This window comes from Naegleria gruberi (genome assembly GCF_000004985.1).
Source record: "Naegleria gruberi genomic scaffold NAEGRscaffold_15, whole genome shotgun sequence".
NCBI classification, from domain to species: domain Eukaryota; phylum Heterolobosea; class Eutetramitea; order Acrasida; family Naegleriidae; genus Naegleria; species Naegleria gruberi.
In genome coordinates this window covers 20,289-31,632 of record NW_003163312.1, presented here as the reverse complement: position 1 = coordinate 31,632, position 11,344 = coordinate 20,289, and the positions used below count along the sequence as shown (strand labels likewise).

The window sequence follows — 11,344 nt, the reverse complement described above, 5'->3', positions numbered from 1 at the left end:
TTAATAGCATATTCAACTTTAGCTTCTTTGTCTCCATTAAAATTAAACATAGTCAATATTAAGCTGATGTCCTTTCAATTGTTAATATCTTCTTCATCTAACCCAACACCTACAACATTATCCAATAATATCATTCGAATTTCATTGAATTCAATGTTTTGTAATTAAATTGTTCTTCTTCTAGTTCCACCAACAATATCCAGAAATAAGATTGAATTATAATATGAGGAATTGTACATATTTCTTCTTGTTGAGACCATTTTCGTTCCGAAGAACACCAATACAAACACTAAACTACTCTATCCAACCAACACAACAACATCATTAGAAGATTCACGAAGAAATTCAACAGTGATATGGATGATGTTAGTTCACTTCCTGATTTGACTATTGTTTGTGAATGTGAGATGATCAAGAAGGAGCAGTGAAATCAGAGCTTCAAATCATGATTCATTTGTGTGGGAAAGCAGAGGTATACATTTAATATTATTGTTGTGAACATTATCTTCTGTTAGACTGATGGCTTTGAAAGTTGGTATCATGTTGTTTAAATGATGATTTAAGGATTATTGTACATCTCTATATTATTGCAATAATCATTCCGAAGATGACAAGTGGAGATGCATGCTTCCTACTTTTTCTTTTTGAATGTTTGAAGAACTGCAACAATAGCTTCAAAAAAGCTGCTGAAAAAATTTTATTGTAAAAATAATTAAACTCGGTTGTTTAGAAAATTTGTTGAAAAAAAAAGCCTGCATCACCATGGTAGTCACAATTGAAAACGTTAGAGTCCAAAAGCCAGCCCCAGAAACTGTCTTGAAGAGAAGAAAGAGACTCCAAACTCATACTGAAGAAAGAGCCAAGCTCGCTTTCGACAGAAAGAAGAAGCTCATTGTTCTTAGAAAGAAGGCTTTGAAGAGAGCCGAAAAGTATGCTAAGGAATACAAGCAAAAGGAAGCTAACGTCAAGGCTGCTCACGATCAAGCTGCTAAAGTTGGTTCCCTCTTCGTTGAACCACAAGCTAAATTGGCTTTCGTCATCAGAATTAGAGGTATCAAGTCTGTTGCTGCCAAGGCCAAGAAAGCTCTCCAACTCTTGAGACTCAGACAAATCAACAACGGTGTCTTCGTCAGAATTAACAAGGCTACTTTGAACTTGTTGAAGCTCGTTGAACCATACGTCGCTTGGGGTTATCCATCTTTGTCCACCATCAAGCAACTCATTTATAAGAGAGGTTCTTTGAATGTTAACGGTGATAGAAAGCCAATCACTAGCAACGTTCAAATTGAACAAAAGTTGGGTGAAAAGGATATTGTCTGTGTTGAAGATTTGGTTCACGAAATTCACACTGTTGGTCCACACTTCAAGGAAGCCTCAAACCTTTTGTGGCCTTTCAAGTTGCAACATCCAAAGGGTGGTTATGAAACTATCAAGAAGCACTTCATTTTGGGTGGTTCATTCGGTAACAGAGAAGAATATATCAACCAATTGGTCAAGAAGATGTTGTAAATCCATTCTAATAAAAACTATAAATTAAAATTTCAATTAAATTATTATTCATCATCCACGAAGACATTTTTAATATTGAAAATCATAATTATTTAAATGTTGCGACTGATTGAACATTATTTTCTGTTTCATCCAGTTGTTAGTTGTTTCAGTTCCCAATAAATTTCAAGATTTTCACAAGATGACGACATACAATTATTAATTTGTTTAGAATAAGAACTTGGCGGTAATTTTCTTGTTCTCATTATCATGTCTTTATTGTAATTTAGATATCTGAAAATAAAGTTAGAAAAGGAAAAGTTCAGGATTATGCCAATAGACATGGCTAGTTTGGTACAAACTCATCAGAGATTCGTATTAGAGAAACAGGGTCATGTTTGATTGGGAAATCTGAATGTTTGGTACGATCAAGTAAAAATGAATCAGTACAACCTCTTTTCTTTATCTTAAATTATTGGATACACCTTCTTGACAGTGTATAGGTTCAAATCTACCAGCATCCATATCACCTTATCACAAGTAAACCAATCCTGAATGTTTCACTTTGAAATCCATTCACAAAGAAAATTACCAAATATTTGTTAAAGGATAAGAAGTTGCATACATATTGGGAAAGTTAAAATCCTCACTATTTTCAAAATGAACTAGATTCATATGATATGAGTTATGATCGAGAGATATTTTGCAAAATCCAAGATTATCAAGAAAACTCATACAAATTTTAGGTGTCATTTTCGTAATGAAATAGTGATATATTGTTATCTAAATATATGTTCTCTTTATGACCATTTCTAATAGTTTGAGGAGAAACTGAAATAGATTGTTGTGAAAATTGACAAGTCCATAATTGAGTAGGAATTAAGGAAGATCCCAACCTCTTATATTTGATCTCTGTTTTCAGAATATCTTTTTGACATAATTTAATTTTCATATTCGTAATGGAACTGTTATCTGAAACATAAAATTCAAACTTTTATGGAAAATACAGTTCTTTTCATCTTGTGAATTGTGAATTAATGCGAAAGGAAATTAAAATTCACAATTTTATAATCCCAATACTTAACTCATCAATAGCATTGTTCCAATTATCAAGTGTGAAATTGAAAAAAATATTTAAGACTTTTGAAATTAATCGACCACAAGTTAATAATTAAGATTTTAAGTTAATTAATGGCTACGGCCATATCACGATGAATGCACCTCATCCCGTCCGATTTGAGAAGTTAAGCATCGTCGAGCCACATCAGTACTGAGGTTGGAGACAACTTGGGAACCTGTGGTGCTGTAGTCTTTTAACCATTTTTTAAATATTCTAACTGCTAAATCATCATTGAACACTACTGTTCTATATGATACCAAAGGGTTCATAGTTTGGACCATTTACAACAACTTTTGGGATCGTGGGAGACAAGTTACCAGTTTTGTGGATATCAAGAAACTTCTAGCTAAATTAATTGGAAAATTTTATTTAAACATTTAATAATGTCAGCCTTCCTAGCTCAGTTGGCAGTAGCGCTGTCCTAGTAAGACAGAGGTCTTGGGTTCGATTCCCAAGGGAGGCAATTTTAGGGTTTTACTTCCCATTGAGTTATTTGTTTTACGGAAAATCACAAGAATATCCTGATGAGAAGGCTGACAAATTCTTCAGCTCACTTTTGTGGAAGAAGTTTATTGCTTGGCATTGGAAGCAAGAAATCAAAACTTTCTTATGGGAAACACCTTTTCTGATGTGGAGAATTTAAGCATGCTGATATTCTATTTTTTGGAGAGGAAGAAGAGAAAATTGAAAAGTCGATAGAGGTGGTCAGCTCATATTTAGGATTTGACTATTATGATGCAAAATATCTTGTGATTTGGATTAGAGAACATTTAGTTGTTAGTTGTTAACATTGAATTTCAATGAATTTGTCAACAAAATGCCACAACTCTATATTCTCACTTATCAAAATCTCCAATCAGTTGAGTAAATATTGTATTATTCATTATCTCTTTAATGAAGAGGCTCCTTCTTAAATTGTTAACATAACAATAGCCTCAAATCATTTCAAGATTTATGTAGACTTTTTTGATTTCTTATTGTTGCTCACAACAGAGTGGTGACTGACTCTCCAGTATTATGACAATTTATTTTACAGAGCTGAGAACATCAATGGTATTATTGGAAGATGATGATTCAGTCATGAGATATATTTTGTTAAAAGACCCTTTTGAATTAATTTTTTTATTTACCATGAATCATTACTGGCAGTACTTTCAGTTTCTTCCTTTTCTTCTTGCTTTGATACTTCTTCAGGAATGTATGGACCTAAAGGAGAAGGATCATTTGGTGTATCAAGTACAGATGAATCTAAGCCAAGCATTTTCATTTTCATATCAATTTGAGCTCTTGGTACTTGAAGTTTGTTAAGTAACTTGAAATAGTGAGCTAATCTTGGATCTTGTTCACATGTTGGAATATATGCAGATTCAGTTGCTTCACTTGCTGGTTGTATTGTTGTTGATGGAGGAGGTGGTAAGGATATTGTTGATACAATTTGAGATGTTGGTGGAGGAGGTGGAGGTAATGTCATTAATTGAGGTGGCGAATTCATTTGAGATGGAGGTGGTGGAGGAACACTTCCCATCATCATTTGAGGTGGTGGAGGTGGAACACTACCCATTGATAGTGGTGGTGGTGGTGGAATACCAGTACTACCCATTGATGGTGGTGGAGGAGGTACACTTCCAAATGATGATGAAGGTGGTGGTGGAGGTGGAACAGATGCTGAAAATGTTGACAGTGGAGGAGGAGGTGCTGATGTTATTGTTCCATTATTATTAGTATTAGTTGTATTAGTATTTGAATGTTGTTGTTGTTGATTTCTATGATGATAATATTGTGATTGAATAGATGTATCTGAATTCCATTGTGTCATTTGATCTTTTAATCCATTAACAGATTCAAGTTTTGATTCTAATAAAGTTAAAGTAATTTCCAATCTTTTAATATGATGTGAACATGAATTTAATTTTGTTTCACATTGATGAACAAATGAATTTAATAATTCAACCATTTGAATACTAAATGATGATACTAAATCAAGTGTTTTATAATATTCTACACTTGCTGATGTTTGATTAAATCTTTTAAAATTAGCAATAACTGATTTACTCATGTTATAATGAAATGATGTAAGATGATGATATTTAATAATAATAATATGAGGAAGGATAATAAGGAGGAGTGATATCAAAGACACCTTAATATTTTTTTTTTAAAAATGTAATGATGAGGATGAGGGATAACAACTCTGAAGATTTTATTAAGGAAGATTTTTTCATTCTTCATCATTTGATCAACATTTGATGAATAGTAATGATGAACAACATTAGAATGATGAGACATTCAATAATAATTTTGGGTACTCTACAATATTCAATTTATATAACTTATTAACAAAGAGTGGAACACAACATTTTAACTGCCTCAGTAACAATGCAATATTATTATGAATCATTACAATATAAACTATTAATACAGTATATATTATAATTGTTATAAGAGTACTAATGGTATTAAATCTATAATAATCAACTATTCCTTTCAACATTATAAACCATTATTATTTGGGTATTACAAGAATTTCGCTCATTACAATACTATGGAATTTTCAAAATGTAAAAATCTCCGAATTTAAATTCGCAAAGAGAGATTCTCATCAAGTCTTGACCAAATTTTATTATTCCACCATCAACAACAATTCTCTGCTTCATGCTAATATAACTGTTTTGTTTGTTGGGTAACAACAACAAGTGAATGGTCATGTTCACAACAACTCTACTTTATTATCCTATTGTACTGTTTCGTTCAATAAAAAAAAACAAACACATCATCCACATTCATTATCTACATTTTCAAAACAAACAACTTGTTGAATATATCAAATTAATATATAATCTATCATACTAGTATAATATTTAATAATAAATTGATTATTTCAATGAATAATAATAATAATAAACAAGTAAATAATGAATATGTAATTAATCAATGTTTAGATTCACATTTAAATACAAGTATTAGTCATCATATATTACCACATCATCAACCTTGTATTGATTGTAATAATACTTCTACTTCTGTTATTAATATTATTAATAATAATGAAAATGTCAATAATCAAAAAAAAACACACGTCATTGCTGAATTTATTGCTGGTTCAGCTGGTGGTTTAGCTGGTATTTCTGTTGGTTATCCTTTAGATACTATTAAAACTAGAAGTATGTTTTTTTTAAAATAATAATAATATTTAATTTTATTTTTTATTTTTTTAAATAATATTTAATTTAATTTTTAATAATAATTTAAAAAAGTGCAAGTGTTTCAAAATGATCATCATTCATTTAATGAAACATTTAAAACTAAATGGGATTATTTTAAAGGATTATATAGAGGATTATCAAGTCCACTTGTAGGAGAATTAGCTTCTAATTTTGTATTATTTGGATCATTTGGAATGTGTAAAGATTGGATGTCTAAATATAGTATTGAAAATAGTAAAGAAAATTATAAAGAATGGAAAGAAAATTTATCAATATTTGCAAGTGGAGCATTTTCAGGATTGGCAATTAGTTTAGTTGTTGGTCCAACTGAAATGATTAAAATTCAAATGCAAACTTCAAATGGACAAGAAACAAATCAATCAAAACAATCAATTACAAATTGTATTAAACATTTATGGAAAACTAGAGGTTTCTTTCATGGTTATATTGCTTGTTTAAATCATCAATTGACTTTTTATTCTTCCTATTTTTTAATTTATGAATTATCTAAAAGAAAATTTGAACAATTTTATTTAAATAATTTTAATAATTCTAATAATAATTCAAATGGTAATTCAAATGATGGTAAAAAATTTGAACATAATGCATTTACATTATTAATGTCAGGTGGTATGGCAGGTACATTAGCATGGGCATTAGTATATCCAACAGATTCAATTCAATCAATTGTTAGATATGATAGAGAAATGAATATTAGAAAGGCTTTAAAACAATATACTATTAGAGATTTATATAGAGGTTTTACTACAACTGTTATTAGAGCATTCCCTGTTAATAGTGTTACTTTTTATGCATATGAATTGGCTTTTCATTTAATGGGTGGTACTAAATAATAAATATGGAATTTATTAATAATTTTATTAAAATTTTATTTAATTTTTACAAAAGTATTCATATTTATTGATTATTATTATTTGATTGATTAAAATCATTTAATTGTTTTAATTGTTCTAAAGTTTGATTAATATTATCTTTCATTGATTCTAAATATCTAATATACATATCAATCATTACTTGTTGTAATTTTTCATTTGTTTCAATTAATTGATTATCATTAATAGTAGTAGTAGAATTAAATAAATTTAATGGTTGTTGTTGTTGTTGTTGTTGAATTAAATTAATATTCATTTGATTTAATATTTCTTGTTGTGATGTAAATAAATTTGTAATATTATTATCAACTGTACTACTACTAGTATTATTAATATTATTAATAGTAGTACTAGTTGTGGTAGTAGTAGTAGTATTACTAGTACTTGTTGGTGTATGATGATGATGATGTCCAACATTTCCATTATTATTATTTAAATTATTTAAATTATTTAATTGTAATTGTTGTTGTAATTTTAATTGATCTTCTTGTTCTTTTAATAATAAATCAATTGAACGACCACAAATAGGACATTCTTGTGAACGTTCTAAACAACCACGTAAACATTTAGAATGAAATAAATGTTTACATGGTAATTTTTTAATTGGATTTTGTAAAGTATTTGTAATCATATCTTCTCTACAAATAACACATACTCCATCAAATTCATCTAAATCATTTTGAGTTGCATTTTCAAATTTTTGATCCAATGTTAAAGATGCTCTTCTATAATTATATAAATCTAATATCTTTTTTTTAACATTACTTAATGTAATATATATATTTCTTAATAAATGAAATGGTAATCCAAATTTAGTCATTATTAATAAAAAGAATGATAAATAAACTAATGATTGTAATAATTCTGATATTATTTCTAAATAAAATATATAAACATCTCTAGATTCCCATTCACTATTACCTTCTTCATCTTGTTTAGATAAATTATATGCATGAAATATTAATCTAATACTAATACTAATACCCATTATTACCATTATTAGAAAATCAGATAAAAATAATATTCTTAATGTTACTCCTTCTTTAAAATAAAATTGAATTAATTCATATGAAAAATATATATCAATTCCAATTAATATAAATAAACATGAAAATAATCTAAAAAATAAATTAATTGATGTTTCTGGAAGTGATTCTAACTATTTAAATATTTAATTAAATATAAAAATATAAAATTAAATTATTAAAATAAATAATTAAATAAAATAAATATAAATAAAATACAAACATGTTTAATTCTCAATTCAGAAATCCAATGAAATATTTTTAAAAATAAACAAGTGATCATCATTGATAACATTCTAGTAGATAATTCTTCTCTAAAAATGGTCATTGCTAAACAAGTTTCAATTAAAGCATAATAACCCTTTTCCCAAATAACTTCTTCTTCATAAATTCTTAAAGTTCCAAAAAATAATTTTGATAATAATTTACCAAAATAAATAATTAATAATATTAAATCTACTATTAATATTATTCTACTAATTTTAGATGAAACTAAATGAACAATTGTTGTATAAAATTGTTGATGTTGATTTATAGCATTAACTATTATTATACTTGTTAGAAATATTGATAATGCTGTTATTGTACGTAAATCTATTAATTTACTTGTCATTTTATTATTAGAATATATTGTTATGATGATGATGTTATTATTATTGTGATGTTGTTGTTGTTATTTGTTTGATCAATTTTTTTTAATAAAATTTGTGTTTTATTTTTAGAGATTAAAAACACGTGTTTTGAATGAAGGCTTTGTTGGCAAGAGAATTAATATGAAAAATATTAATTTGCTAATTGTTGTACATGTGATAATTTCCATTTATATTTAAATTGGATTCTGAATGGTTTGATGGATTGCTTGTTTAATTTTCATTTATCTGAAATCATTTATCTTGAAAGTACTCTCTGACTTCTCCATCCTTGGTCAACCTAATTTCACCTTGCCATTCACTTGGTAAAACAACTGATGCGTATAATGTTGATGCTTCCTTATACATGTTGCATGCAGCTATAATGGTATTGTTCTTTGTATTCTTGAGAATTGTTTCTGCGAGGGCAAATGATTCGGTAAATTCACTCCTTGAGAAGAGATCAATAACTTTGCTTAGTAAAGTGAATTCTTTAGCAGTACCACTTCCTTTCCATGACTTGGAAGCTATATTGTATATTTGATGAGGTATGTGTTTTCCTTTCAGCATGAATTTACCCAATACGGTACTTATCACACTGTGTGGCACTGTAACAACATCCATAACTGGTTTAGTAACTAGAATATGTGAATGAAAAGTTCTTGTGAGAGATTCACATCTGCTAGCTGTGTTCACAGTATCTGAAATAACAGTAGCATCCAAACGTTGCTCATATCCAATTGTACCAAGTTGAACAATACCATGATGCAAACCAATACCCAACTTTACATTGGTATTATTTCTAGTATTGAAAACTTCCAATTCTGAAATCATTTCTAAAGCTGCAGTGACAGCTCCTTGTGGTTCAATAAACAATGCCAATATTCCATCACCAACAAACTTGTCAATAAATCCAGAGTTTCTTGAAATTGGAGGTGCAATACTCTTCAATAGTAGATTAATAAAAGCAAAGCCATCCTTTGCAGAAAGTCCCTCCATAATCTCTGTAAATCCATAAATATCACTGAAGAGCACTGTCATTTCCCTAGAAATTGCATCACCCAACCTTATCTTAGTTACATGACTCTTGCCAAGCAATTTTAGGAATTCAGCAGGTAAAAACCTAGCATAGGATTTGTTAATGGATGTGAAAATTCCAGCATTGTCTAAACTGATAGAGATGATAAGTTTGGCAAGGTTAATTTTTTCAGTTGTGAATACATCCTTCGTTTCCTTATTTTCCAAGTATATACAACCTTAATACATTAAATAATATAAATAATAAAAGCATACCTATTACTGTCTTTTTCTTCATGATAGGAATAGATAAAGCAGAGGCCACTACATTCTTCACAAAGTAATACTCTTTCTCATTGTCATTCCATACGAGTTGTTGCTCTGTTCTGGATCTTAGAGTTCTGTGGATCATCTTGAGAGGGAATGAATCTGAAAACTTGTCCAAATCACTATTTTCGAATTGTTTGATGGACGAAAGTGCTTCAATAGAATTCATACCTGCATTAAATTCGGCATCTACATAAACTGTTGAATCTCTCTTCAAAATCAAACAACATCTTGGTGATAACGTTTGTTCTGAAAGAATTGGCAGAATTGAAATGAAAATCTCTCTAAAATCCAATTCTGTTGATTCAGAAATTCTGCTCTTTGTTACTCCAGCAAGAGTGTGATCTGTTGATTCATCAGATAGAGAAGTATTAGAGAATACTTGTTCAGGATTTCTATTACTAAATGATGAATAGCCATCAATGTGACCTGAATAATTCTCCAAAATATAATCAACAACGATGGAAGCACCAAACTGTTCAAAAGATTCCATAGCTCTAAGGAAGTAGTTTCCACTAATACCATCATCCATACCTAGACTGTTATAAAATTCTCCTGTTCTCAAATTAATCAGCCTAGCTAAAAAGGTATTTCTTTCCTTTTCAGCCATAACATAACTCTTTCTATAGTGAGAAATGATTTTTCTAGTATTTTCGACACCTGTTCTACAATATTCTGAGTACAACGTCTCGGCTCTTATTAACTCCAAAGGAGCAAGAAAAACAGAAGAATTAACTTGGGAAATCATTTCCAATCTTTCTATGGAGTATTTCAATATTTCTTGGGCTTTTTCAATCTTTTCTTGAGCACTTCTCAAAAAGATAGCTGAGATTAAACCTAGAAAGATTAAATCAATCCAGCTAGAACACATGCCAACAGAGTCTTCTCTAAAATCATACGATTTTTCCATACACTTGAAAGATTTTTCAATCTCATTTTGGAAATAGAGTGAAATTCCCTTGAACGAGTAGTGCATTTGTCTATAGGATGGATATTCCTTCACTTGGCTTACATATGTTGGCTGGAAATGGTCTACATCTCCTGAAAGAACATATTTCAATTCCAGTATCATTTTACTGGCATCCATCAACATAACATTTCCATTTCTCTTTAAAATCTCAATTGAATTCAAGCTCAATCCAATAGAAGTCTTTACATCTCCGTGGCTATAGAATAAGTGATGGAATGGATACCATAGAATAGAGAAACCACCATAGTGTTTGTTCTTTGATTTCACAGACAATAAGAAGGCTTCCTCCGATATATTCCACACCTCAAGAGGGTTAATTGTTGGCGAAAAGTAATAACTCATCAACTTGATAAATGTGCAACTTGCCAATTCATGCTCATTCCTGTATCTAGTCTTTTCCATCTCTAATCCTGCCTCTAAGAACATGTTCATCTGAGGATAAAACTCAAAATTACACCAAGACCATGCAAAGACTGAAATTAACAATGGAGAAAGAGGAGTAACACCATTATTTAAAACTATATCAGACGATATTAATATCATAATCATAAAGTAGTGTTTGCTGAGCGAGTTATTCAAATGAAAAACAGCAGGACAAGATTGAGTGAGCAAACAAATAAGATGCCACTTTTCCAAATCATCAATATCTGGCAAATTGAGAATATCAGATTT

At 29.4% G+C, this 11,344-nt stretch overlaps 5 protein-coding genes and 1 non-coding gene across 6 annotated transcripts; 3 read left to right on the top strand and 3 right to left on the bottom strand.

Moving 5' to 3' along the window:
• Positions 1-743: 743 nt before the first annotated feature.
• NAEGRDRAFT_36087 (uncharacterized protein) lies at positions 744-1,545 on the top strand. The gene has a single exon (XM_002679003.1). It carries the CDS (start codon positions 763-765, stop codon positions 1,507-1,509), a length of 747 nt encoding a protein of 248 aa, XP_002679049.1. The 5' UTR covers positions 744-762; the 3' UTR covers positions 1,510-1,545.
• Positions 1,546-2,997: 1,452 nt separating this feature from the next.
• Positions 2,998-3,071, top strand: NAEGRDRAFT_t225. The gene has a single exon. It is a non-coding gene; the product is annotated as a tRNA-Thr (tRNA).
• A 663-nt stretch (positions 3,072-3,734) lies between these two features.
• NAEGRDRAFT_65625 (uncharacterized protein) lies at positions 3,735-4,664 on the bottom strand (the record flags this gene model as incomplete). The annotated part of the gene is made up of 1 exon (XM_002678895.1): positions 3,735-4,664. One exon carries the CDS (start codon positions 4,662-4,664, stop codon positions 3,735-3,737), a length of 930 nt encoding a protein of 309 aa, XP_002678941.1.
• Positions 4,665-5,663: 999 nt separating this feature from the next.
• On the top strand, positions 5,664-6,650 carry NAEGRDRAFT_3279 (uncharacterized protein; the record flags this gene model as incomplete). Its single annotated transcript, XM_002679002.1, has 2 exons — positions 5,664-5,769; positions 5,863-6,650. Coding segments are annotated over 2 exons (894 nt in total), but the record flags the coding sequence as incomplete, so codon positions are not given.
• Positions 6,651-6,729: 79 nt separating this feature from the next.
• Positions 6,730-7,692, bottom strand: NAEGRDRAFT_65623 (uncharacterized protein; the record flags this gene model as incomplete). Its single annotated transcript, XM_002678894.1, has 1 exon — positions 6,730-7,692. The coding sequence occupies one exon, from the start codon at positions 7,690-7,692 to the stop codon at positions 6,730-6,732; it is 963 nt and encodes a 320-aa protein (XP_002678940.1).
• A 921-nt stretch (positions 7,693-8,613) lies between these two features.
• Positions 8,614-11,215, bottom strand: NAEGRDRAFT_88219 (soluble adenylate/guanylate cyclase; the record flags this gene model as incomplete). Its single annotated transcript, XM_002678893.1, has 2 exons — positions 8,614-9,614; positions 9,652-11,215. The coding sequence occupies 2 exons, from the start codon at positions 11,213-11,215 to the stop codon at positions 8,614-8,616; spliced, it is 2,565 nt and encodes an 854-aa protein (XP_002678939.1).
• Positions 11,216-11,344: the final 129 nt, after the last annotated feature.